This window comes from Anabrus simplex, chromosome 1 (assembly GCF_040414725.1).
Source record: "Anabrus simplex isolate iqAnaSimp1 chromosome 1, ASM4041472v1, whole genome shotgun sequence".
Lineage (NCBI taxonomy): Eukaryota > Metazoa > Arthropoda > Insecta > Orthoptera > Tettigoniidae > Anabrus > Anabrus simplex.
The window spans coordinates 331261841-331286497 of record NC_090265.1 but is presented as its reverse complement, the minus strand read 5'-3'; the positions used below and the strand labels follow the sequence as shown (position 1 = coordinate 331286497).

General features: G+C 41.4%; 1 protein-coding gene across 1 annotated transcript in view; it reads right to left on the bottom strand.

The window, feature by feature from the left end:
- Nucleotides 1-24657, bottom strand: part of dsb (debris buster) — a 455386-nt gene that overhangs the window by 103807 nt on the left and 326922 nt on the right. The window contains exon 4 of the mRNA XM_067134853.2: nucleotides 3572-3732. Within this exon, the coding sequence (XP_066990954.2) occupies nucleotides 3572-3732 (161 nt within the window). The remainder of the gene's footprint in view (nucleotides 1-3571; nucleotides 3733-24657) is intronic.

The window sequence follows — 24657 nt, the reverse complement described above, 5'->3', positions numbered from 1 at the left end:
ACCCTCGTACCACTTTTCAAATTTCGTGGCAGAGCCGGGAATCGAACCCGAGACTCTTGCGGTGGCAGCTAATCACACTAATCACTACACCACAGAGACGGACACTTGTGAGACTACAAACCAAAATTAATGAAAGGGCAAAAGGTAGAGTGAAGTGATGGTTGATAAGGTTTTCGTAACAAGTCCTCGGCCGTGGTGCACAGGACCATGACAGTGGTCTACGACCGATCGTGATTCGCGCCGTTTAACACGCTGATACACCTGCTGTTGGATCGTGCGGAACTGTCGTGACATAGTGGGTCTCCAGTCTGCAGAGCGCATAGTGTGGTTCATTCATTGCCGTGATCCTACCGTTAGGGCCGTAGTTATTCATATCACACTGCATTCTATCACCACATAGCTTAAGAGGGCTCATGGTGCGATAAAACAACACAGTTACCCTCCCACGATGAGTAAATAATTAACTTGAGATTTCATACCGTCAGCGCGTGATAAACTGCGCAAGTGGTCAGTTTAACTCACAGGTCCTTAAAAAAATCACATACAGACCCAGAAACCTTCTATTCATTTCTAGGAAACTGAAGTAACTATAGATAAAAATACGCCATCGAGATTAAAAATCCTAATAAATGGTGCAGGCTTGCTTCTGTATGTGCTGAGAATATTTGTCCATTCCCATGTCACAGTTTTTGCTTGATTCTCATCCTCTCCAGCGGGGTTACCATTTACGTTAGTAAATCAGTTCCCGTATAAACCGTATTTATCAATGTGATCACTTTCGTCAGAAAATAAGTTTCCGCGACATAGAAACGTCATCACAGCTGCTTTCAAGCCTATTCGAAATCCCCTTCTCCCTGGCTTTCATGTTTGGTTACAAACTGATGGATGTTGACCTTCAATTTCAAGTTTTGTATAGCTTTATTTAACTTGAAAGGTTGCTTGAAACTGCTTTTGGAATAATTTAGAAGTGCCGCGTGACCAAACAGTCTCACACGAGCTATAGGCCCACGCATTTACGAATGCATGACATGAACCAGAAGCAGACATACTGAAATGATCCGTATGTCTGCACCAGTGAGTTAACAGATGTAAAGCACACGTTCGGTAAACCTAAAATTAATCACGTGCATTTCTTAGAATACAGATCATCCTTTTCCGCCGTTTTTCTCCACACCCTGGTGGGATCGCAGGTGCGATGTGTGAGAAACATGTGGACTTAACCCAATTTTACGCCAGGATGCTCTTCTCGACGCCAACGCTAAGTGGAAGGTTTTATTTATTATGCATTTTTGTGGTGTTTGATAGTACATATTTTGTGTGTAAATGAAAAGTTTGTATGAAGAGAAAACTCAAACCTCCAGTCCCCGAGCAAGGTAAATTAACCCGATGCCGGTAAAATCCCCGGTCTGGTCGAGAATAAAAAATCATGACCCTCTGAACCGAAGGCTGCGACGCTGACCATTGACTCAAGAATCTGGACATTGATTGATTAGATTGACTGATTGATTGATTTATCCATGCAAGATTAAGGCCTGGTGAACTCTTACATCTAACCATCTCTGCATTGCTTGGGTCAGGCCATGAAACTTAAATGAAAAGTTTAACGTAACTACAGTGTACATTATATTCATATCTTTCCTTTCCAGGTGCTTATTTTTGGGTTATTTATTTAATCCACCACTTCTTATGCCTTTAATTTCGGTTTTCTATCAGTATTCCAAATAATGGATGTGATTAATTTTGTTTTACTTGTACCTTCGTCTTCCCAGCCCTTTTCTCAATTTATTGGGGCCCGCACAGGATGTGAATTTGACCCAGTTTTAAGAGTAGATGCCCTTCCCGACGACAACAGTGAGATAGCGGTCCTAGTCTAGAAGGCCAAGAATAACGGCCGAAAGGAATCGTCACGCTGACCATACAGCACCTCATAATCAACAGGGCTTCAGTTGAACAGCGGTCAATATATAGGCTAAGGCCCCATCAGAGCTGCAGCACCATGTGGGAGGAGGAGGGGGGGGGGAGACGGGATTGTTACTCAAGTGTAATCCGTGACTCACGAACTTTCGAAGAAAAAATAATGAATGAATGAACTGGCACCATTCTTTCAGGATCCACTTGACCACACAATTCATTACCTGAGGAACAACCTCCTACATTCAACTTCATCTGATTAGAGCACCTCTTAATTGTCTTACGAACTAAACTGCGTGCACCAACTCACTGGACCTTCTCGTGCAGCTAGTGACCTAACAGAAGTACGCCATGCAGTTAGTGACGTGGTATATTTTACGAGCTCTTCTCTCAGACAACATGATAAATACTAGGCATGACAATGAAAATACCGGAAACATCCAAGTACAGTAGTTTGGGCTATATCTTTTAACACATTTTTATTTTTTATTTTTTTAGCGTACGACTTTTAGCACCATGTTCAGCTTGTCTGGTGCAGGTCTTTCTATTTGACGCCCATGGGTGACCTACAGGTCTGGGTGTGATGATTATGACGAGTTAGGAGAAGGCAAAACCCAGCCTGCTCCTGTGGAATAACATCAAGGGATACGTTCAAGGATTAAAGTCTCCATCCGACAGAGAAAATCACCACCAACAGCATTATATGCCCTCACTCATTATTCATGCTGCAGAGAGTTTTCGAATTGATTCCAGGCTTTTGGCAAGCAATATGGTGATTATAAATTCGGATGGTGATATGCTTCTACGAACGGGACTCGAACCGACTAACCACGGTGCCAGACTATATAAACTTGAAGCCTTATCTATTATGGCCACCAGGCGGGCGCTGTACTATTTATAGCACAGTAGCAGCCGTGAGAACTGTCGTACAAACCAGAGTCACTGAAATTATTTTATTTTCGAGAGAGAGAGAGGTTCCTTTACTAAAATAGAATGTATTCGCTGGTTATGTACGACTCCTTGGGTGAATGGTCATTAAGTGGCCTTCGGTTCAGGCGATTCCGGATTCGATTTCCAGCCGGATCGGGAATTTTAATTTAATCGGTTAATTCTTTTGACTCGGAGACTGGATGTTTGTGCTGTTCCCAGCATCTCTGAAACCCATACAACGCACGCACACAATACTATCCTCCACTACAATAACACGCACTTTGCCAGACACCATGCTCGTCGGAGGGTCTTCCTTAAAAGGGCAGTGCTAGCTATCAAAAGCCACATGAAATTATATTATATACTACTGGTTACAATTTTGATATGTAGGATGATATTTAATTTTTATCAGTATGAACGTTTTAGGTTTGATACAGGGAGAATTTATTACACACGCGCAAAAAAAGAAAATTGAAGCATTACTTATCTTCCTTACACAGTAACTAAGAGAAGTCCTATAAAATATTCGATAGTAACCCATCTGTATGAATATGTGACGTGCTCATAATTTATGAAAGACACAGTCAATGACATTGTCATAGAAAGGAGATTTAAAAGGAATAATTGAACTTTGAAACCTGTTCACTTATTGTACAAATAACCCTTTTATCTTCTGGATGATAATTTTAAGAATATATCTTATTTTACATGTACTAATAGTGTATCTTACCTGTATACGAAGGGTCCAACTTCCACAAGTTTCGGCTTTTCTCCTGAATTTAGGAAAGCTTCCGCGTTGGTCACGTTGAATATGTACACTCTGGTGAGTCGGACGATGCCAGGTTTCTGCCAGTAGTGGAAGCTGAGCGATCCGTTCATTAACCTGAGGTGCTGTGGACAAATATCAACGTGTTGTTATAATCATACTGGTAGATGCAAACTAATAGAACACACTGAAATAACATTGAAATAACGGAATAGCCTATAGAGGGTTGGTACAGTGCCAATGTTGTTTCTGGTAGTGGCCAACATGCTAGCCGCAACATCACAAGAAAGCCGGAAGAAAGCGTTCCATTATGCTAATTAGGCGATCAGCAGCACAGTATGTTTAACGTTTCAATAACACAGATAGGTTTTCTCTGACGCTGAGAAAGGAAAGTGATAGAACTGGAAGAGATCGGCCCTGGCCCTTGAAAACCCAATATCAAGTACAGTATAAGGTACGCAGCAATTTGATTTTTTTCCCTAATTACTCCTTCCCAATTTACTGTTTTTAAATTAGTGTTCATTAAATTCTCGTCGCTGTGTTATAAAAGAGGGAACACACAGAAGGTGAAGGAATCCTATAGATTCAATTTCATGACATCATAAATGTTATTTTATTTTACAAAACAGATAATTTAATATAAGTTTAATAATGTTATTGGCTTTACGTCTTACTATTTTCACGGTTTTTGGAGACGCCTACGTGCCGGAATTTAGTTCGACAGGAGTACTTTTGCGTGCCAATAAATCTACCGACACGAGGCTGACGTATTTTAGCACCTTCAAATGTCACGGGACTGAGCCAGGATCGAACCTGCCACGTTGGGGTCAGAAGGGCAGCGCCTTAACCGTCTGAGCCACTCAGATCGGCTTAATATAATTTAGTCTTGGTATATCGTATAATCGTATGCTTAGGAAGTGATTATCAACATGTACAATTTTTAATGAGGTGAACATTCTGTGATCTTTCAGAAAAATATGTTTCTTGTCTGCTGGAAATAATTCAGGTCTGAAAAGGTTAATTAAGGTACTTGTTTCGTGTGAAAATGAAAAACTATAGAAAAATCTTCTTTAGGACTACTGATGGGGGGGGGGGGCGTTCGCACCTACCGTTAGAGCCCTGCGCTGATATGCACAATAATGTCCGCCTCCGCACTTCCTTCTTCCGCACCCGCATCCGCATATGGTTATCCGCATCCGCAAAATGGTTATCCGCGGATAATTTAAATATTTAATTACAGTATATTACACTCAAGGTATTGAAACGGATATATTTGTTAACATAATACCTTAGGCCTGACACCTGGCACCGGAACCCCTACAGTCACAGGTTTATGAGGGATTTTCTCTTGCGACAACTACCTTCAAATTATTCACATAAATTCGACTTTGTCTCTTTATGTTCTGAATATAGAGTGTTGTTTGCTTACTCTCAACGATGTGACATTTGCCTTTCAACCAATTTCTATTCACTTGACCATGTACCTACCACCAAACAGTCATACACTGGTTCAAAAATTAAATCAAAAAAGTGTATTAGCTTATTGTTATTTCAGTTTTGAATTGTTCCTCATTTTTGCTTATTTAAATGTTGCACCTCAACATAAAACACACCATAATTTCAGTACGCGTTATCTAGAACAAAACAATGGAAAAATAATTCCTTATAATTAAAATGAATGAAATTGCATGAACACTGCGCTTTAATTACAAAACTCAACTAAGCATTCGGTATTAACATAGAAATGGTTTAAAAATGAATATATCTCATGTATGAATATGAAAGGCCTAGGAGTGGGAAGGAAGCGGCCGTGGCCTTAATTAAGGAAACGGGAAACCATCTTCAGGGTTAACGACAGTGGGGTTCAAACCCACTATCTCCGGGATGCAAGCTCACAGCTGCCCGCGCCTAACCGCACGACTAACTCGCTCGGTCAGCTCCTAATTGCATAAATGGATAATTCCTACAGCGCGATTGTTGTGTACAAGGTGTCTTTATTGAGACTCAAAGTTACCACTGAAACTGCACGTTAAACACACCTTTACAGATGAACTTCCCGTATTACTCGGATTTGACAAATCTTCTCTTAGATTTAAGTTTTATCCTGGTATGAGAATAGATGCTTTAATTCGTGTAACCCCAGCCACCTGTACTTATTTCTTGTTGGGTGCGGTATTTTGCATCCACATCTTTGGACAGGCCAGAGAAAACTGTAACTTCCCCCGAAGCCTCAGTCTCATTTATGGCTGTGACAATATAGAAGCTGCTGAGGTATGGGCGGTACTGAGATTCGGAGTATAACTAGGTCGTCTGAATGTTATGAAAGGTGCTATTAATGACTGGTCGTGGTGTAATAGCACTTTCTGGCCTAGCGAGGAAAGCAATGGCAAATTACCTCATTCTTCACCATGTCTTGTACGCCTCATTATGGCGCCGTCGTCAATTTCTTTTTTTTTCAGTTTTGCTTTTACCACACTGCCTTTCGTGGTGCTATTTGACGATCCACGTCAACCTCCAGGATGAAGACTTAATGGTCTTTAGCCCCTTTAGAAAATTAAGATGTAAATTGCTTCTAAACCTCAATTCCATTCTCTATTCTGTATTCATCTGGGATAAATACCGAGAATATTTGTCAATCACTAGGTAGGATAGATTGCTTTTATAGAAAGGACGTATTTGAATCCAATATATACGCACCTAGCGACTCCGTGGTCATTGACTACGGGAGGTCAATGACCTGTTCCATGGAACTCAGATGTTGACTTCTCCTCCTCCGTCTGGAGGAGTGGGTCACAAGGATAAACCTAACGCCCACTTTGTTGTGTATCAGGTGCTACTTTTCGTGTGATCGTAACACTTGGGGAAGTACGACTAGTTTATTAGAAGCTGTGTGCCAGGAACATCCGGGGGGAACAGCAGCAAAGTGTTTGCATATCCACTAATTATCTGTAACCACTATTAGCCAAGACTACGATAGCAAATAGAAAACTTGACACACAAATATGCAACGGAAGTATGTTATTCCCCCATTTAGAACTCGATAACGGAACTTTCTATTTGATTTACAGCAATGCAGTGGGTAACCATGGGATTAAGAAATTCAACGAAATCTTCTTAAATAGCGTTTTGAGTAAATTAGACAGACTCTTTGGAGATCCCAGGGAATCGATGGACAGATGCAAGTAATATTTTGAAAAACTTCTGAACGTAAAAAGAATTTTTTCTGTTTAAGTCCCGAACAGTGTAGCTCATGGAGAGGAGACCAATGGTCACAATGAAATTACGCTCGAGAAAGTGGGAAGGATAGTAAATAAACTATATTGTCATAAAGCAGATAGAATAGATGAGACTAGATCTGACGGCGAAATCCAGTGGGAAGGCAGGGGTGAAATGGCTTCGTTGAGTAGTGGGATCAGCATGGAATTTGGGTTCGGCACATTCTGAATGGACCAAAGCAGCAATCCACCTATCTTTAAGCAAGGGAACAGGAAAGATTGCAACAGTTATCGCGGTAACTTCACTGACCAGTATACCCGGCAAAGTGTTCACAGGCATTTTGGAAAGGAGGGTGCGATCAATGGTGTAGGGTAAATTGGATGTAAACCAATGTAGTTTCAGACCACAGAGGGGTTGTCAGGATCAAGTTTTCAGTACAAGTCAAGTAATTAGAAAAATACTACAGGAATAGACAGTTATGTTTATGTTTCTTAGATCTAGAGAAGACATTTGACAGAGTACCAAGCAAAACGATGTTAGCCGTTCTGAGGGATTATGGGATAGGTGTATCTCATATTGTTATAGGAAATCAAAGAAATATTTGTTGACAATCGGGCTGCAGTGAGAATTGATGGTAGAATGAGTTCTTGGTTCAAAGTAGTAATAGGCGTTGGATAGGTCTATAATCTTTCATAGTTATTGTTCGTAGTTTATAAATAATTGAAGGTTATAAAACGGCTTTGGGAGATTCAGTTTGGTGGATATTTTGTAAGCAGACCGCTGAAAGGCTTCAATTTAATATACTGAAAAGGGGTGCAGTAAGTGTGATACGCAAATTAGAATTCCCAAGACTAAAATGATGCCAGAAGGGTAAAAACCTACGAGGTTTGAGGCCAGGTAGGAATTTCGAAACTGGAACAGGTGGATTACGTCAGGCATTTAGGATTGTGTTCTTCCAGGATGGTTGTATAATAAGCGAAACTGAATTAGAGTGGACAGAGCTAATACAGTGAGTAGTAGTGGCATTTTAGAAGAAAAAAGTCAGTTCCCAGAGGAAACTATCTTTACATCGGTCTATTGTAGACCGACTCTGCTTTGCGCGAGTTAAAGTTGGGTGAACTCAAGATATATATGATAGGTAAAATAAACTTTAAAGCTTTTCAGTCTGTTAGACACACAATTTCAATATATATAAGTTGCATTTAACTAAGTCGACACTGGAAAATATGGCTTCCTTCTTAACAATATATATAATTTGGAAGTAACATAAATGAAATTAGTGAGAATGATTGCTGCCTCAAAGAGGTGGGAACAATGACAGGAGGTTACTCGGAATGAGAAAATAAAGGCTACATTAGGAATGAATAAGTTGATGAAGCCGTGTGTATAAACCGGTTTAGGTGACGGGGTCATGTGAGTGAATGGGAATGAATACGTAGGAGAATAACAGACTTGGCTGGGGAGACTAAGGCGACAATGGTTACTCTGTATTGATTTAAATGTGAGAGGTGTGGGACTAAACGAAGCTACACAGCTAGTTGCAAATAAAGGACTGTAGAGGTGCGTAGTTAATTAATAGAGGGTTGTAGACTGAACGTTGGAAAGCGTGACGGTCTATACTGAATATGTATGTAATAATCATCATTTCCTTCAGCATTTATCCCTCCTTGTTGCGGAGTCTGCTACATGTATCCACTGTCTCCATTACGTTCAATAATAATAATAATAATAATAATGAATTTTAAACATTAAACTTCATCTACTATCGAATTTTGAGATACACACAGTGCAGGAATTTTGCCCTTAAACCAGACGGTTTAATGAGGGAGTAAAACTGACATGGGCCGTTCGTATTTAAGAACTTGTAAGGACACAGAGTCTTGAACTATTCTTTTTACTATTTAACGTTTTTAGTTTGTTGAAGTTGGTAACATGTACATACATAGCAACAAGTGTGTTATTCTTTTTCTTTTTATGATAATGAAGAGTTGCTAATAGTGTCAGTGTAAACATTTAAAGTAATAAATGGTCTAAGGTGCACGTGTATAATATTTTGGACTACGTCCATACAATAATACTAACAAGAGTGTTACAAACTCATAAAATCAACTTACTGCGCTGGGAGTCGATTTTTTTTTTTTGCTACTTGCTTTACGTCGCACCGACACAGATAGGTCTTATGGCGACGATGGGACAGGAAAGGGCTAGGAGTGTGAAGAAAGCAGCCGTGGCTTTAATTAAGGTACAGCCCCAGCATTTGCCTGGTGTGAAAATGGGGAACCACGGAAAACCATCTTCAGGGCTGCCGACAGTGGGGTTCGAACCCACTATCTCCCGAATACTGGATACTGGCCGCACTTAAGTGACTGCAGCTATCGAGCCCGGTGGGGAGTCGATCTTGTAACTTTGAGCATAGGATGTTTAGAGCCTAATGAACTGCAAGCAGCCAAAGTAGACTGTAGTAAGGTTGTTTGTGATACAGACAGTACAGACACATTCCCTTGGTCTACCGACTATTAGACTAGACAATATCACATCATGCCTTGTAGAAAGCCATTATATTAAAGCAACCTGTTATTATGGTCACAGGCTTTACTTCCTGTAACTACAATGCTCCGCGAAGCGACCTCTAATTTAAGAGAATGGAGTTCTCAGTAACAATTGTCTCACGAATATGTTAAATAATCCCTTAAGTTGAGGTCAAAGGCGAGTCCAGGTGACTCATAGAAAGTTATTTTCGTGATGTAACTTTCGAAACCTTTAGTTCCCCGGTCAGAAATCAATCTGTAGATTTTCTATCAGTTGCCTGGGTGCTTGAATCACCATTATAAAGTGAGGAAATTCTGAACCCTTCCTAGGAAGACTAGGATCTAGATTTACTCTAACATCATGCACAAAGGTTCAGTATTTAAGTGATGTGGATGAAAGGCACTCACGTTCTCAGTTAGTTTTTAAAGAGGAAGAACAACTTAGCTGGCCATCATCCTCGCTTAACACTGATCAGAAGAAAAAAAAAGGAAAATGTCCGATAATGAAAATAGAGGGAAAGGCCATGAAGGACGTGAAAATGAAACACATTCTAGGCCTTATAATCCTAATACCACTGAGATGGGAAGTTGATTAAAGGAGGTCGGGTAGCAAAGGTGTAAATGAGAGGGGTGGCACAAGTCAGTGGAACGCATGCCAGACCCAGTTTGGGAGACCCGTGGTAACTAACCCACGCTCTCAAGTTAAGAGCCCCTGGGGTTTTCCCCGTTTAGTTACTTCTTACGATGGATAACACAGGTGTATTTTGTCCTCCATCGCCACCAGACACTCACAGTGGATGACCTGCTGCAAATAGAGAAGAGCTGCAGAATCAAGTATTCTAGTAATAAGTCATTCAATGTTATTTGAAAACTGTATTCAGTCACATTAAAAGTCTTCTGTAAATGCAGTTTATGGTCCCTATACATAAGGCGACACATAATATTTATCCTAACATGAAGAGTAGTTTTGAAGTCATAGATTATTATCTTCTCCTCTTCTTATTCTTATTCTACCCATTTTATTGGGCTCGGCAAGCATTATGGATTTGGTCCCAGTTTTATGACCTGATGCCCTTCCTGTCGCCAACCCTATGAGAAGGTATGTATTCACTAAAGCGTGTTTCTGTTGTGGTTGATAACATTATGTTCTGTATATAGATGAAGATAAGTGTATTAACGCGATCATAAACACACAGCCACTGCGCCAGAGGAATTGACCATACGCAGTTAAAATCCTCGGCCGGGCCTGGAAGTGGACCAGAGACCATGTTAACAGAAGGCTAACACTAATGAATTAGATTTAATAGGAGAATATCATATAATTCCTTCTCACAGAAAGATGTGGGTCGTGATTAACTCGGTTGCTTAACTGCTGGCTTCCCACCCGGAAGACTAAGGCGAATCCCGATCAAAACTGGGGTTTTCGCTGTCATCCTTCATTCAAGCCAAACTGTTCAATATAATTTCATTTTATCTGTCAGTCATTAATCATTGCCCCAGAGGAGTGCGACAGGCTTTGGCAGCCGGCACAATTCCCGTCTTCGCAGCTAGATGGGGGCTTCATTCATTCCTGACCCGATCGAATGACTAAAAAAAAGCTGTGGATTTTTCATACATGAAAATGAACTCTCAAGTGATCAGAGTTGGTGGACATTTAAACCAAATCCAGCCTCCGACGCCAATATTTATCACTTGTTTCTTGAAAGCTGTATTTTGAAACAATGCATGTATTAAATTTTATATTTTTCAAGGTATAAATAATAATAATAATAATAATAATAATAATAATAATAATAATAATAATAACAACAACAACAACAACAACAATAATAATAATAATAATAATAATAATAATAATAATAATAATAATAATAATAATAATATTCGCTTTACGTCCCACTAACTACGTTTTAAGGTCTTCGGAGACGCCGAGGTGCCGGAATTTAGTCCCGCAGGAGTTCTTTTACGTGCCAGTAAATCTACCGACACGGGGCTGTCGTATTTGAGCACCTTCAAATACCACCGGACTGAGCCAGGATCGAACCTGCCAAGTTGGGGTTAGAAGGCCAGCGCCTTAACCGTCTGAGCCACTCAGTCCGGCATTTTTCAAGGTAATTGCATGAAGTTTTGCATGGCTGTCTTTGCTAGTGCTGTCTATAACATGCTCCTCAATGTTTAGCTCATATTTAACAGGACATTTGTTATATAATATTTTCTGATAAATATATGTCATAATTTCAAGTCCTAAAAATATTTTTCTTACTCTTACTCTTAAAATCATTGAGGTGCATTTAGTTAATATGACTCTTAATTTTAGAACAAAAAAGAACCTACTTCAAAATGGTGAAATTCATGGAAGTAATTTTGAAAAGGATGGTTTAGTGCAAATTTTAGTGATTTTTTTTTGAAAATTCAGTTAACGAAGTCTTTTAAAATTAAGACAACACATTTTTTCTATATATTGAAATATCTATCACACTGAATTCAAGTGTAATAAGACTCAGAAGACTTGAGGAACGAAATTTATAAAATGGTCTAATTTTCAATGGTGGAAGGTGCATGTGGAATTAAGTAATATAAGTAAGTAATATAAAATATTCGTCAGACGATAGTGAGGTGCAAAGTTTAGTCACCGAAACTCCATTCGTATGGGCAGTTGTATATATAATAGACATCCAATAATTGCTGATTTTGTAGGTTTTCTCTACGTAAATTCATTTTGTTCGAGTAACTGCTAGAAGCTTTGTTCTTTCAAATTAAATTTCGTGTTTTATTTCTCAGGAATGCTTAGTACGTTTCCCAGCCCGCTCCTCGCTCGCCAAGCGGACAGCTATAAATTATCGTTATATACAACACTTGTTTTTATTTAACAATTTAGATCTTTATCTTATTTACACGCTCCTATTGTGATCGAGTAGTGAAACAGACTGTAAGTGACAACAGCTGGGCAGTGCAGGTCTGAACGAAAGTGAATTTTCTATTGCACGTGCTAGTTAATGGGTTCATTAAGAGTTTGAGGAAGCTTGTTTACCTGAACGTCTGAAATGGCTCCCGCTTTCTGTATCAGAAGATCCATTTCTGTTGAGATGGCATCGGCTAGAACAAATATGTTACTTTCAATGAACCATCTACAACTTCACGGTGGCTCATGTTAAATTCATGCATGTATGTATGTATGTATGTATGTATGTATGTATGTATGTATGTATGTATGTATGTATGTATGTATGTATGTATGTATGTGGGGGCTGCCTGGCCGAGGCGGTAAAGGCGTGCTCGGTTCGAATTCCCGTCAGGAAGTCGTAAAATTTAAGAAACGAGATTTCCACTTCCGGAGGTGCACATGGCCCTGAGATTCACTCAGCCTACACAAAAAATGAGTAGCAGGTTATGTCCCGGAGGCAAAGGCGGCCGGGTGTAGAACTAACCACTCTAACCCATCAAATCAGACTATGACTTCTCGAGAAAATGTATTCAAACGTGCTTTATTTCCAAGCCATAGGCTGTTCTGTTCGATTCAGTCACAGACTACTGTAGCCTAGATATGTGCGGGAACGAACGCCGAAGTCGCCAAGTCTACTTCCTCGACTCCACAGGCGGAGTCGGTTCGCCTGCGAATAGCCGACTTCGAGCGCTTAGCACTTCATTTCATAGTGAGCGAACCGAGTGAGCTGGCTTCGCGGATCGGAGCTTGTAGCTATCAGCTTGCATACGGAGATAGTGGATTTGAACCTCACTTCCGATAGCCTGAAGATGGTTTTCCATGGTTTCCCATTTCATGCCAGGCATATGCTGGGACCAGACCCTGCCCAAGTATATTTTGGCGCCCGTATGAACCCACGATTTTGTCCCCCGTCCCCTTTTTCATGGTCTAATTATTAAGGGAGTGAAGTTTAGAAATGCAAGCCATTGCGGATGACACTGAAATCCTCCCCCCCCCCCCCCCCGTCCAGTTGTCTCCCGGAGAATCTTGCAAAATTAGTTCTTTAAAACGCGCATTTTTAGCCTAATGAGGATTGATTTCGTTTTAATAAGCATTAACTGATTAATCTAATTAAAAATAATGGTTCATAAAGAGTCATTAGGCTCCTATTTATTTATTTCTTCTTCTTAATCTCTTTACCCTCCAGGGTTGGTTTTCCCTCGGACTCAGCGAGGGATTCTACCTCTACCACCTTAAGGGCAGTGTCCTGGAGCGTCAGACATTGGGTCGATGATACAACTGGGGAGGATGACCAGTACCTCGCCCAGGCGGCCTCACCTGCTATGCTGAACGGGGGCCTTGTGGGGGGATGGGAAGATTGGAAGGGATAGACAAGGAAGAAGGAAGGAAGCGGCCGTGGCCTTAAGTTAGGTACCATCCCGGCATTTGCCTGGAGGAGAAGTGGGAAATTACGAAAAACCACTTCGAGGATGGCTGAGGTTGGAATCGAATCCACCTCTATACAGTTGACCTCGTCAGGCTGAGTGGACTCCGTTCTAGCCCAGGGTTGGTTTTCCCTCGGACTCAGTGAGGGATCCTATCTCTATCGCCTTAAGGGAGGTGTCCAGGAGAGTGAGAAAGTTGGTCGGGTATACAACTGGGGAGAAGGACCAGTACCTAGCTCAGGCGGCCTCACATGCTAAGCTGAACAGGGGCCTTATGGGGGATGGGAAGGGAAGGGATAGGCAAGGAAGAGGGAAGGAAGTGGCCGTGGCCTGGAGAAGTGGAAAGCCACGGAAAATCATTTCGAGGAAGGCTGAGGCGGGAATCAAACCCCCTCTACTCATTTAACCTCCCGAGGCTGAGTGGACTCCGTTCCAGTCCTCTTCAAATTTTGTGGCAGAGCCAGGAATCGAACCCGGACCTCGGGGGATTGGCAGCTAATCACACTAACCGCTAAACCATAAAGGCGGACACGTCAATAAATAATACTGTAAGTGAAATAATTTATTAAACATATCCTTTGAAGTCATATTAACTTAAATGACGTAGCAATCTTAGGTTGATCTACGTTAAAAATAAATAGATGTGTGTCTGAGAGTTTGTGTCATTGGCCCTTATTTAACGAGAAAATGGACCTTGAAATTTAATCTTAAACGGTTAATTCCCTTGGCAGGGGTTGGATGTTCGTGGTGTCTCCAACATTTCTGCCTCTCCACTGGACTAACACTCAGTTTACCACGCATGGCAGACGCTACCTACCTTCGCTGGGAGGGTCTGCGTAAGAAAGGATGCAATAGTCAGACGAATTATTATTATTATTATTATTATTATTATTATTATTATTATTATTATTATTATTATTATTATTAAAATTTAAAACTTATAACGAACATTTATTAATATTAGAGAAACACATCTCCAATTAGGAGACTGTACTTGAAACATTTTGGCAGTATTTAGTTTATTAAAGTGTAATTCGAAAGTTAATTGAAATGGAAGTCGAGTGCGGAATATAACACGGCTGGAAAAGCAGATCTGCTAATGAGCAAACTGTATCTCAGCAAACGAAATGTTTACGAGCTTGACCGCAATACAAAGAACAAAACTCTTCACGCTTCTTCATGTGTTCTGATAGTTTTTCTCCTCACAGAAAATGATCGACCTGGAATGCTAACGGAACTTCAAGCGTAACGATTCTTCTTCGTCTCCTCCCTTTGTTTCGAAAACTGGAGTTCCTAACGTTGTGATTCAGTAGAACTGAACCGTGACCTTAGTCGTGCTTCTGGCATTTTCTTCATTCTGTGGGTTACTATAATAATAATAATAATAATAATAATAATAATAATAATAATAATAATAATAATACCGGGCGAGTTGGCCGTGCGGTTAGGAGCGCGAAGCTGTGAACTCGCATCCGGGAGATAGTGGGTTGGAATCCCACTGTCGACAGTGAGATTCAAACTCATTATCTCCCGAATGCAAGCTGTTAGCTACATGGTCCAAACTGCACAGTAATTTGCTTGGTAAGTGGATCTGACTGCGATTTTTTCCTGGTTGGTTATCTCAGTAAAGAAATCCAATAGTATCTTGAACTGATCAACAGAGGTTAGTAATGTAAAATCTAGGAAATGGAGAAATACTTTTTACACTTTTACGACCAAAGTAATCACTGAAGAATGCACAACATTAGTTGTATTGATCTCTGCCCTGGAATTATCTGTATTTTCCTTAAACGCATTTTGACACGTGAATGGTTTAATGACCCTTACTGATGTGGCTCATAATGAAGACATGACTGGTTGTGCTTGGCATATTAAAAGAAATTTGGTTCGTTTCACCCAGCGAAGGTTTCATTTCTAATTTTGGAAGGAGAATAGTAAGCGTAAGGGTATGTGTATGCTCAGTCCTCGGACCGAAGGCTGGTTGGATCCTCAACAGCTCCACCATTAGCTGTCATAGATGGCCTAGACAGCACTGAAGAGGCGTACTAGGGAAATTTGGAGTGAGGTGGTTTCCCACTGCTTTCCTCACCGAGCCACTATTACATATCAGACTACCAAGCCCACTGAAATGCATGCACCAACTGAACCTATGAGCAACATTTTCACACCGTCCATGGCAGGAATTGGCTATATAAGGAATTGCATTACTGGCAAAAAAAAAAAAAAAAAAAAAAAAAAAAATTCTAGCCCATATCAGAAGACATAGTGCACTGTAAACACTAGGCCCCGCTAGTAAAGGCATAGCGTAAGGTAAAGCATTAGCATTTTAGAACAAAAGCTACGTTTCTCATTTCACTTACCATAATAAAAAAAAATATTGGTGAATAGAGTTCGTACTGTCACGCACGCTAACCGCATGAAACTCCAAAGTATGTTGGCCATTGGTCTGGACAGCAGTCACCCTGGCAAGCTAAGTCTCACAATAAGCTGTAGGTGCCACATTTTTTTTAGAACTCTTATAAATTCGCATTTATAGGTTGGCTGGGAATCACATAAGAATACTTGCTTGTAGCTTATATTCATATTTTGCTCTTTGTTTTACGTCAAACCGGAGAGATTAGCCGGCACATCATGTTCATGCTCTCATGAAAGCAGGCTATGGATTAGATTTACACTTATTGTTGTATCAATCACGAATCAGTCTAATTTTACTAACTGAAACAACACGAGTCTTGTTATGCACTCCATTTTACCAAATAATTCTGAAGGAATCATTGCTCTTAAAACTTAACGTCTTCTTCTTCTTCTTATTATTATTATATTTTAACGCCACTGTAACTCGAATGGCGGGTAGGTAATTAAACACACAACTGTTAGAGTTTACTTTAGGATTTATTGATTAACTAATACAGTCACACCAGTTCGCACTCCCTCCCTTCCACCCCCTCTCCCTCTGCTCTCGCTAATTCAGTCACGGCAGTTTTTCACTCTGTTACTTACAAACCAAGGCAATCACATTACACAATCTGTCATAACTGTCAGACACTAGGGCACTTCGCAGTTACACTCACTGTACGCTATCACGGCCACACAGTTCACAGCTTGCGACCACGCAACACAGTCTTACAGTGCTGTACGTGGTACACTGTCCGTACACTCGCAACAGACTTAATTCATGGTCCCTTGCCGCTCAGCTGCAATATGCCCTACTCGCCGTCAGTACGCGCACACAGCATTGACAGACCAGTGCTCCACAGCAGCACTGAACTCAGCCGAACCACTAACATAACTGAACCAGTGAAGCTCGCCCGACCTGCCTTAAATAGGAAGACCGACTCTTCCAGATATTTCACGATAGGAAAAGCCTCCAGAGTCTTTTCGATTAGAGTTCTCTAGGTTCATTTTAGCACCGTCGGGAGGCCTGCAGTGAGATAACGGCGTGTTGACAGAAGGGGATGACCTTGCGGGCTTGGCTCGTTCCTAACTGATTGTTGCAGCGGTGAACGGGTGCGGCCCTAACTCGGTGACGTCACTCGCGAAGGAGCTCGGTTAACTTGCTCCTCAGTAAAATGGCGGACACCGTCACGATATATATGTTTAATCCTTAGCCCGAAATGCTGGTTGGATTTCAAACGGCTCCAACATCAGGACGCCATTCATATCGAGGACTGGCTGCATAAGGAATGGCGATCCCTCAGTCACTTTCATAGTGGAAAGCCAAGACTGAGACAGGTCAATGAAAGCAACAAATTTATTCTAGCGCATACCAATAGAGACAGTCTACTGTAAACACACAGTTTGAACAAATATGAATCTGAGCTAGGATGGTCCAATAAATAAGATAGCAAGATCTCATACATTATTATTTCGCGTTCAATTCCACCCTGTCAGACTAGAGCAGGTGCATCACTTTCTCTTTGTGGTCATTAGATCACTCTTCATGTCAACATCAATGGTAAGACGGCGCGAGGATGGCAGAAAAATGAACAAACACTGGAATACGTGGTGTGGTCTGATTTGAGTCTAACGGACACATCCCTACAACATCTGATATTATTGTAAACACAACTGTACATTATATTAATCGTCTGTCGTGTATTAATTTCCGAATGTGCATTGAAAGGTTTAAGCTATGTTTGTTAGCTTTCAATGTAATGCATTTTGCACTCTAGGATTAAATAATTAAAACTAAGCCTTGGAAGAAACAATAGATAATCAGTCATTTAAATCTTATTAGAGTTAAAAAAATTTACTTTACGTAGCACCGACCTGTCTTATAGCGACGATGGGATAGGAAAGGGAAGGAAGTAGCCGTAGCCTCAATTAACGTACAGCCCCAGCATTTACCTGGTGTGAAAATGGGGTTCGAACCAATCCTATTACTGAAGAAGTACACAGATATCTATATGACCTTTTTACAACAAAGTGTTTATGTATTTTATGCAAGCACCGCGTGATTTGGCTACGCAGTTTGGGTCACGTAATTGTGAGCTTGCATTTGGTAGATACTGGGTTCGAACCCAACTGTCGGCAGCCCTGTAGATGGTTTAGGCATTTAAATTTAACACCATTTTGGTTGTCTGGGCGTCCATTTTATCGTTTACTCTACAAGGTAAAGTAAACCGAATTTATGATAGGTGATTTATAGCCGAGTTTTAATTGAATTTGTCTAGTTAATTCTAATTGTGCCACCAGGGATTATTTACATGCCGGCGCCGTATGACATGGTGTGTCGACTGGATATTTTCCTCCCTTCTAATATCGGACTCTCTCTGCCAGTTTTGAACCCGTGATCGTGGAGTCCGGAGGACGACAAACTACCAGTGGTCCGCAGACAGAGCTGTAATAATACAAATGCGATATACTTAATGTCCCTTCAACCAAGTTGAGACGTTCCGGACTGCTGGAAGTTTGATATGAATAGAATTTAACGTGCTAGTATTTTAGATCTATTGATGAGCCCCAAATCAAGTAGGCTGCTATTAAATGACCAGCGACTGCGCTGCATTCGATGCCGCGAACTTAGCGCAGGAAAAGAGTGACAAACCAGCTGCTGTGGTCGGCTGGCCACTCTGGCATTGGCGAGGACAGAGATGAAATGTAGAATAAGACGTTTGTATTTCGTATTCAATGAATACATTAGTAGTAACTCAACTTGTTTCGAAAGAGAAGCTGAGAATTACAGCCTCTTAAGATGTCAAATTTTCTTCCAGTCTCCTGGAATCAGTGACAGTTCGAGATGTTCAGTCATGCGGGAAACTACATTCAGGATTGTGAGACTGCTGTTAACTCAATGGACAGTTAAATTATGGGTTTTTAAGTACCTACAGTGTTAGTGTGACAAAAAGTACTGCACATGATCTCTCTGTATGCTGTCTGCAAGTCATGAGGAGTGCCCCACTTAATGTTGTTTGGGTAATCAGTCCATAGACTGGTTTGATGCAGCTCTCCATGCCACCCCATCCTGTGCTAACGTTTTCATTTCTACGTAACTACTTCATCCTACATCTAATCTTATCTGTTTGTCATATTCATACCTTGGTCTACCCCTGTCATTCTTACCCCCTACACTTCCTTCAAAAACCAACTGAACAAGTCCTGTGCGTTTAAAGATATGTTCTATTAATCTCTTCTTTTCGTCAAATTAGGCAAAATGATCTCCTCTCCTCTTCATTCGTGATTCTATCTACCCATCTCACCTTCAGCATTCTTCTGTAACACCACATTTCAAAAGCTTCTATTCTCTTTCTTTCTGTGCTAGTTGTCGTCCATTCTTCACTTCCACACAGTGGCACGCTCGAGACGAACATCTTCAAACACGTCTTTCTAATTCCGCTAGATGTTCCAAGTGAGTAAAATTATTTTCTTAAGACAGGCCTTCCTTGCGTGTGCTAATCTGCATTTTAAGTCTTCGTTACTTCTGCCATAATTAGTTACTCTACTACCCAAGTAACAATATTCATCTATTCCTTAAGACTTCATTTCATGATGTAATATTTCCTGTATCACCTGACTTCAATCGACTGCACTCCATTACTTTTGTTTTGGACTTAATTATTTTCAACTCGTACAAGACTCTGTCCACACCTAATACTGGATGTATTATTAGAAATAGGACGTTGGTACGAAACATTGTATTCGGGTTTTATGCAGTCTGGCATTAAGGTATAAAACCTAGAGTAGATATAGGCCGTTCCATCGAACATAAACCTTAAAAACACCCAGTATAAAATCAAACAAATACAACACACCGGTGAAATAAATGAGGGATTTATGATGTTCAACTTGTAGTCCTTTAATCTACGTAGGTAAGTCAATAAGTATCTGTAGTTCTGTTCTCTGCCTGCTGTCATTTCTTGATGGATGCAGTACTTTTGCATCCATCTCTTGGCACAGGCCAGAGTAAAGTGTAGCTTCCACCGAAGTCCCAGTCAACATCCATGGCTGTGACAATATGGAAGTTGCTGGGGTATGGGTAGTGCTGAGTAATGACATTTGGAGCACGACTAGTGCATCTGAGTGTTATGAAAGGCGCTGCTCATAGGGTCAGTCGTGCTGCAATAGTACTTTCTGACTCAGTGAGGAAAGCAATGGCAAACTACCTCACTCCTCATCTTGCCTAGTACGCCTCATTTTGGTGCTGCCAGTGGTTTTTGGGGTTTCCTTATAACCGCATAACCTTTGGTGGTGCTATTTGAGGATCCAACCAGCCTCTGGGCTGATGACCTAACAGACAGACAGTTCTGTTCTAATTGTCTTTAGGTTGGCTCTATGGCGTTATGTGCTCACCAGCCGCTAGATGGCACCGTTGTCGGTTTCAGCGTTATCAGATCAATACAGCTTGCACTGTTTGCACCAAGGAATAATCATGGCTAATGTGCATATTGTTTGCCACGTCATCAACAGTCACTCATCTGTTGTTCAGGATCAATATTGGCATCAGTTCCGGCTGAAGACGGACCCCCGGATCTTTCCTCATCCTCCACGCTCGTGCGATCCCTTTTGAACTGTTCAATTTACTGGAAAACACTTCGCTGTGGCAAAAAATTGTCCCCGTATTGTGCTGAAAGTCTTCTGTGAATTTCAGCTCCTGGTACACCCTCAAACCACAAACGGATTACGGAACGCTCTTCTTTCCTGGTGCAAACAGCGAGTGGCGTGCCCATCTTTACGTCGCATAACGCTGAAACCTACCACAGACCTAGACAACGGTGCCATCTAGTGCCTGGCGAGCATACAATACCACAGAGCCAACGTAAAGACAATTAGAGCACAATTTCAGATTCTTATTAACTTGTCCTCGTATCAAGAACGGCAGAACAGTACTTACAAAGACTAATAAATGGGTCTGAAGAAAAACAAGTGGAACATGCGTTTGGTATAATGTAGAGGACAGTTATTCTGAACAGGAATTATCTATACAATGAGTTGCGTCGTAGGCCTATTCATACAGAACGATTACATATGATACATACACTAACCCTGAAAGCGGTCGATATCCGACGTGATTATTTATTTATTTATTTATTTACAACTGATCTGCATTTAGGGACTATTTCTTTGGCGTTCGTTCGGCAAGCCTCTTTGATTAATCCGAACGCTCCTACGGCCCTAGATTTTTAATACGTAGGCCTACTAATAATGTTCTTGGTTTTACGTTCCACTAAATACCTTTACGAATTTCGCGGACGCCGAGGTGCCGGAATTAAGTCCTACAGGAGTTCACGTGTCGGTGAATCTATCGACATCGCATTAGCACCTTCAAATACTACCGAACTGAACCAGGATTGAACCTGCCAACTTCGACTCAGAAATCCTGCGCTTTAACTGTCTGAACTACACAGCCCGGCATAGTCCGGTTGCATAGCTAAATGGTTATCGTGCTGGCCTTTGGTCAAATGAGTCTTGGGTTCTATTCCAGGTAGGGAATTGACACCTTAACTCCGATGGCTTGGGGGTTGGGGGTGTGTGTCGTCTTCTTCATTAGAATCATCATAGGTAGGGTCCCTTCCTCAGACGCGCAGGTCGCATATACGGCGTCAACTCTTCTTAAGAGTTTCCACAGACCTCTTCGGAGGCCACACACCATTATTATAGCCCGGCAGTAGGCCTGCTGTTCTACATCTAGGTCCATCTCTACTTTTCACACCCTCCATGACACGTTTCCTAGGCAACCTATCGTCTTTCATACACCTCATATGTCCACACGACGGAAGTCTGTTCATACGAGCAGCTTCCATCGAGTTCATTGTTAACTTAGTCCAAGTTAATCGTCATTCTTGCTACTTTCATATCTGTTACCTCTACCTTATAATAAGATTTCCCGAGCACTCAGTTTTCACTCCCGTACAGCAAGGTCGTTCTTAAAACAGGGTATTTTAAGAAGAGATTCTTTTGAGAAATTATTTTATTACTATTAAATACCATTCTGATATTCTGATTTCACGCGTACCGTAGTGAAAGTGTCACATAGCCTACATGAATTTACGCTGCTGCAAAATCTCCGAATTTGGTTCTACCGTGATCAAGGCAACCAGAAAGGTGATTTCCGGGATGGTTATTATAATGCTATGGTCGTCTGCGATAAGACTGTAGTACGATTACGTTGTTTGTATGCAGGCTGCTCGCAGGGTTATCATAATATCAATCTTGCACGAGAGGTGGGGACAGGCAGCCAGCAGTGAAAGTGACTACTACTGCTGAGAAGAGCGAGGAACTCCTTACCATTCCATTCGATTAGAGTTATTGTTTGTTTCTCCATTGTCATGGTCTTGGGAAATCGTGGTTAATAACACCCCTGAACTTAGCGTATGTGGAGTATACTTAATAAACTACCGTATGTCAATGTGGCGTCTGTATTGGTATGTAGAAACTATGTTATTGTACTTTCTATGGACATGTGATTATTTAGGCTTTTTTTTGATTTTGTGGCATTCGATCTGATGGACCATACAGCCAGGTCAGCCTGCGATTGTGGGACCTCTCGTGGTATGTTCTTACAAAGACAAAGACACCTCCGTACAGGCCAAAAAGACCCTTGGAGGAGTGGAAGGTAAAGGCTTCCACCATTGTTAACCGCGGCACGTGATGAGGTAGAGTGGTTAGCTCTACGCCCGGCCGCCTTTGCCCCCAGGAATTAACCTGGTACTCATTTTTGGTGTAGGCTGAGTGAACCTCACGGCCATGTGCACCTCCGGAAGTGGTAATCTCGTTTCTTAAATTTTACGACTTCCTGACGAGGATTTGAACCCACGTCCTTCCGGGCGAACCGAGCACGCCTTTACCGCCTCGGCCAGGCAGCCCCTGGTCGGTAGACCACGGTAGGGAAAACCAGGGCGATGTGACGGTTGTTCATACTCACGAGCAGAGTGGATGAGTTCATGTAGTTACATTAGCTGCGGTCACAAAATGGATTATGAGTACATTAATATTCGTTTATCATGGTACCCTTATAAAGCTGTTTTACTAGTTGGTAAAGAGGTTAAATAATGGCGTGTGGCCTGGGAAGAAGCCTGGTGCAGGTCTTTCGAGTTGATGCCGTGGAGGCGACCAGCGCGTCGTGATGACGATGAAATGATGAAGACGATACACATACCCAGCCCCCGCGTCAGCGAAATTAAACAAGTATGGTTAAAATTCCCGAACCCGGGACTCCTGTGACCAAAGCCCAGCACGCTAACCATTTAGCCATGGAGCCGGACTCTAGAATGAAATTACCTGTATGTAAAAGCCAGATTCGTTCTTCCATGTCAGACAACGTCAAAAACTATCAAACATTAAAAACCAGTGCGGTTGCATGACTCTAAATATTAAATTGAATGTAAGAATTGCGCACAAATGTGCATAATGGGAGAAATATCACATCTTACAGTAGGAATTGATTTTGTCCTTTTCATACAGTTGGTAATATGATATCTGCCACACGGCAGGTTGCAGAGATCACATACGCCGTCCTGTTGAGGTTCATGGAGCGTTTTGTTTTTACATATTTTGTGATGATAACCCACCGCTATTCCCGTTGTCAAGTAACGAAGGTCTTGTTTGAGTTCTGTCCATGACCGATCTAGCATTGCATTAGGGGTGTAAAACTCGGACCATATGTTTTTCCTCTTCTCTTGTCTTTCTTGAACAACTTTTGCCCAGTTAAATCCAGCCTGCACAACCACCCTGAATAAATGTGACAAATACGTCAGCATTTAAATTATGCGCCGTTTTTTTTATTCTGAGGGCGGTAACAGATCTATCAATATTGTTTAAATATATGTTCATTTTTAATAACATTGTAGGACTATGAATTGTTGAAATATTCGTCACATTTGTAATTCACGTGAGTTTTTCACTGAGATCAGCGTGAATAAAGTGTTTTCTTCTTCGAGGCCTTTTAACAAATGTTATTGGGGTCGACACTTGATGTACACAGGACACAGGTTTACGGCCAGGTGTTTCCTGACGCCAACCCCATATAGAGGGACGTCGCATCGGCAAAGATAGGTCTTATGGCGACGATGGGATAGGAAAGGGCTGAGTGTGAAGGAAGCGGCTGTGGCCTTAATTAAGGTACAGACCCAGCATTTGGCTGGTGTGAAAATGGAAACAGAAAACCATCTTCAGGGTTGCCGACAATGGGGTTCGGACCCACTATCTCCAGAATACAAGCTGATGGGAACGCAACCCAAACAGCACAAAGACTTTCTCGGTGTATATAGAGGGATGTATTCACTATTTGTGTAGATGGAGAAAAGTGTATTGAGACAGAAACAAACATAGTCCCCGAATCAGACGAAGTCACCATTTACAGTTAAAATCCTCGGCCCGGCCGGCAATCGAACCCGAGACCCTCTGAACCGAAGGCCAATACGCTAATCATTAAGCCAAGGACCAGGATGACCTGAATAAATTGTCATGACCTTACAATCCGGTATTTACCGAGCGAGTTGG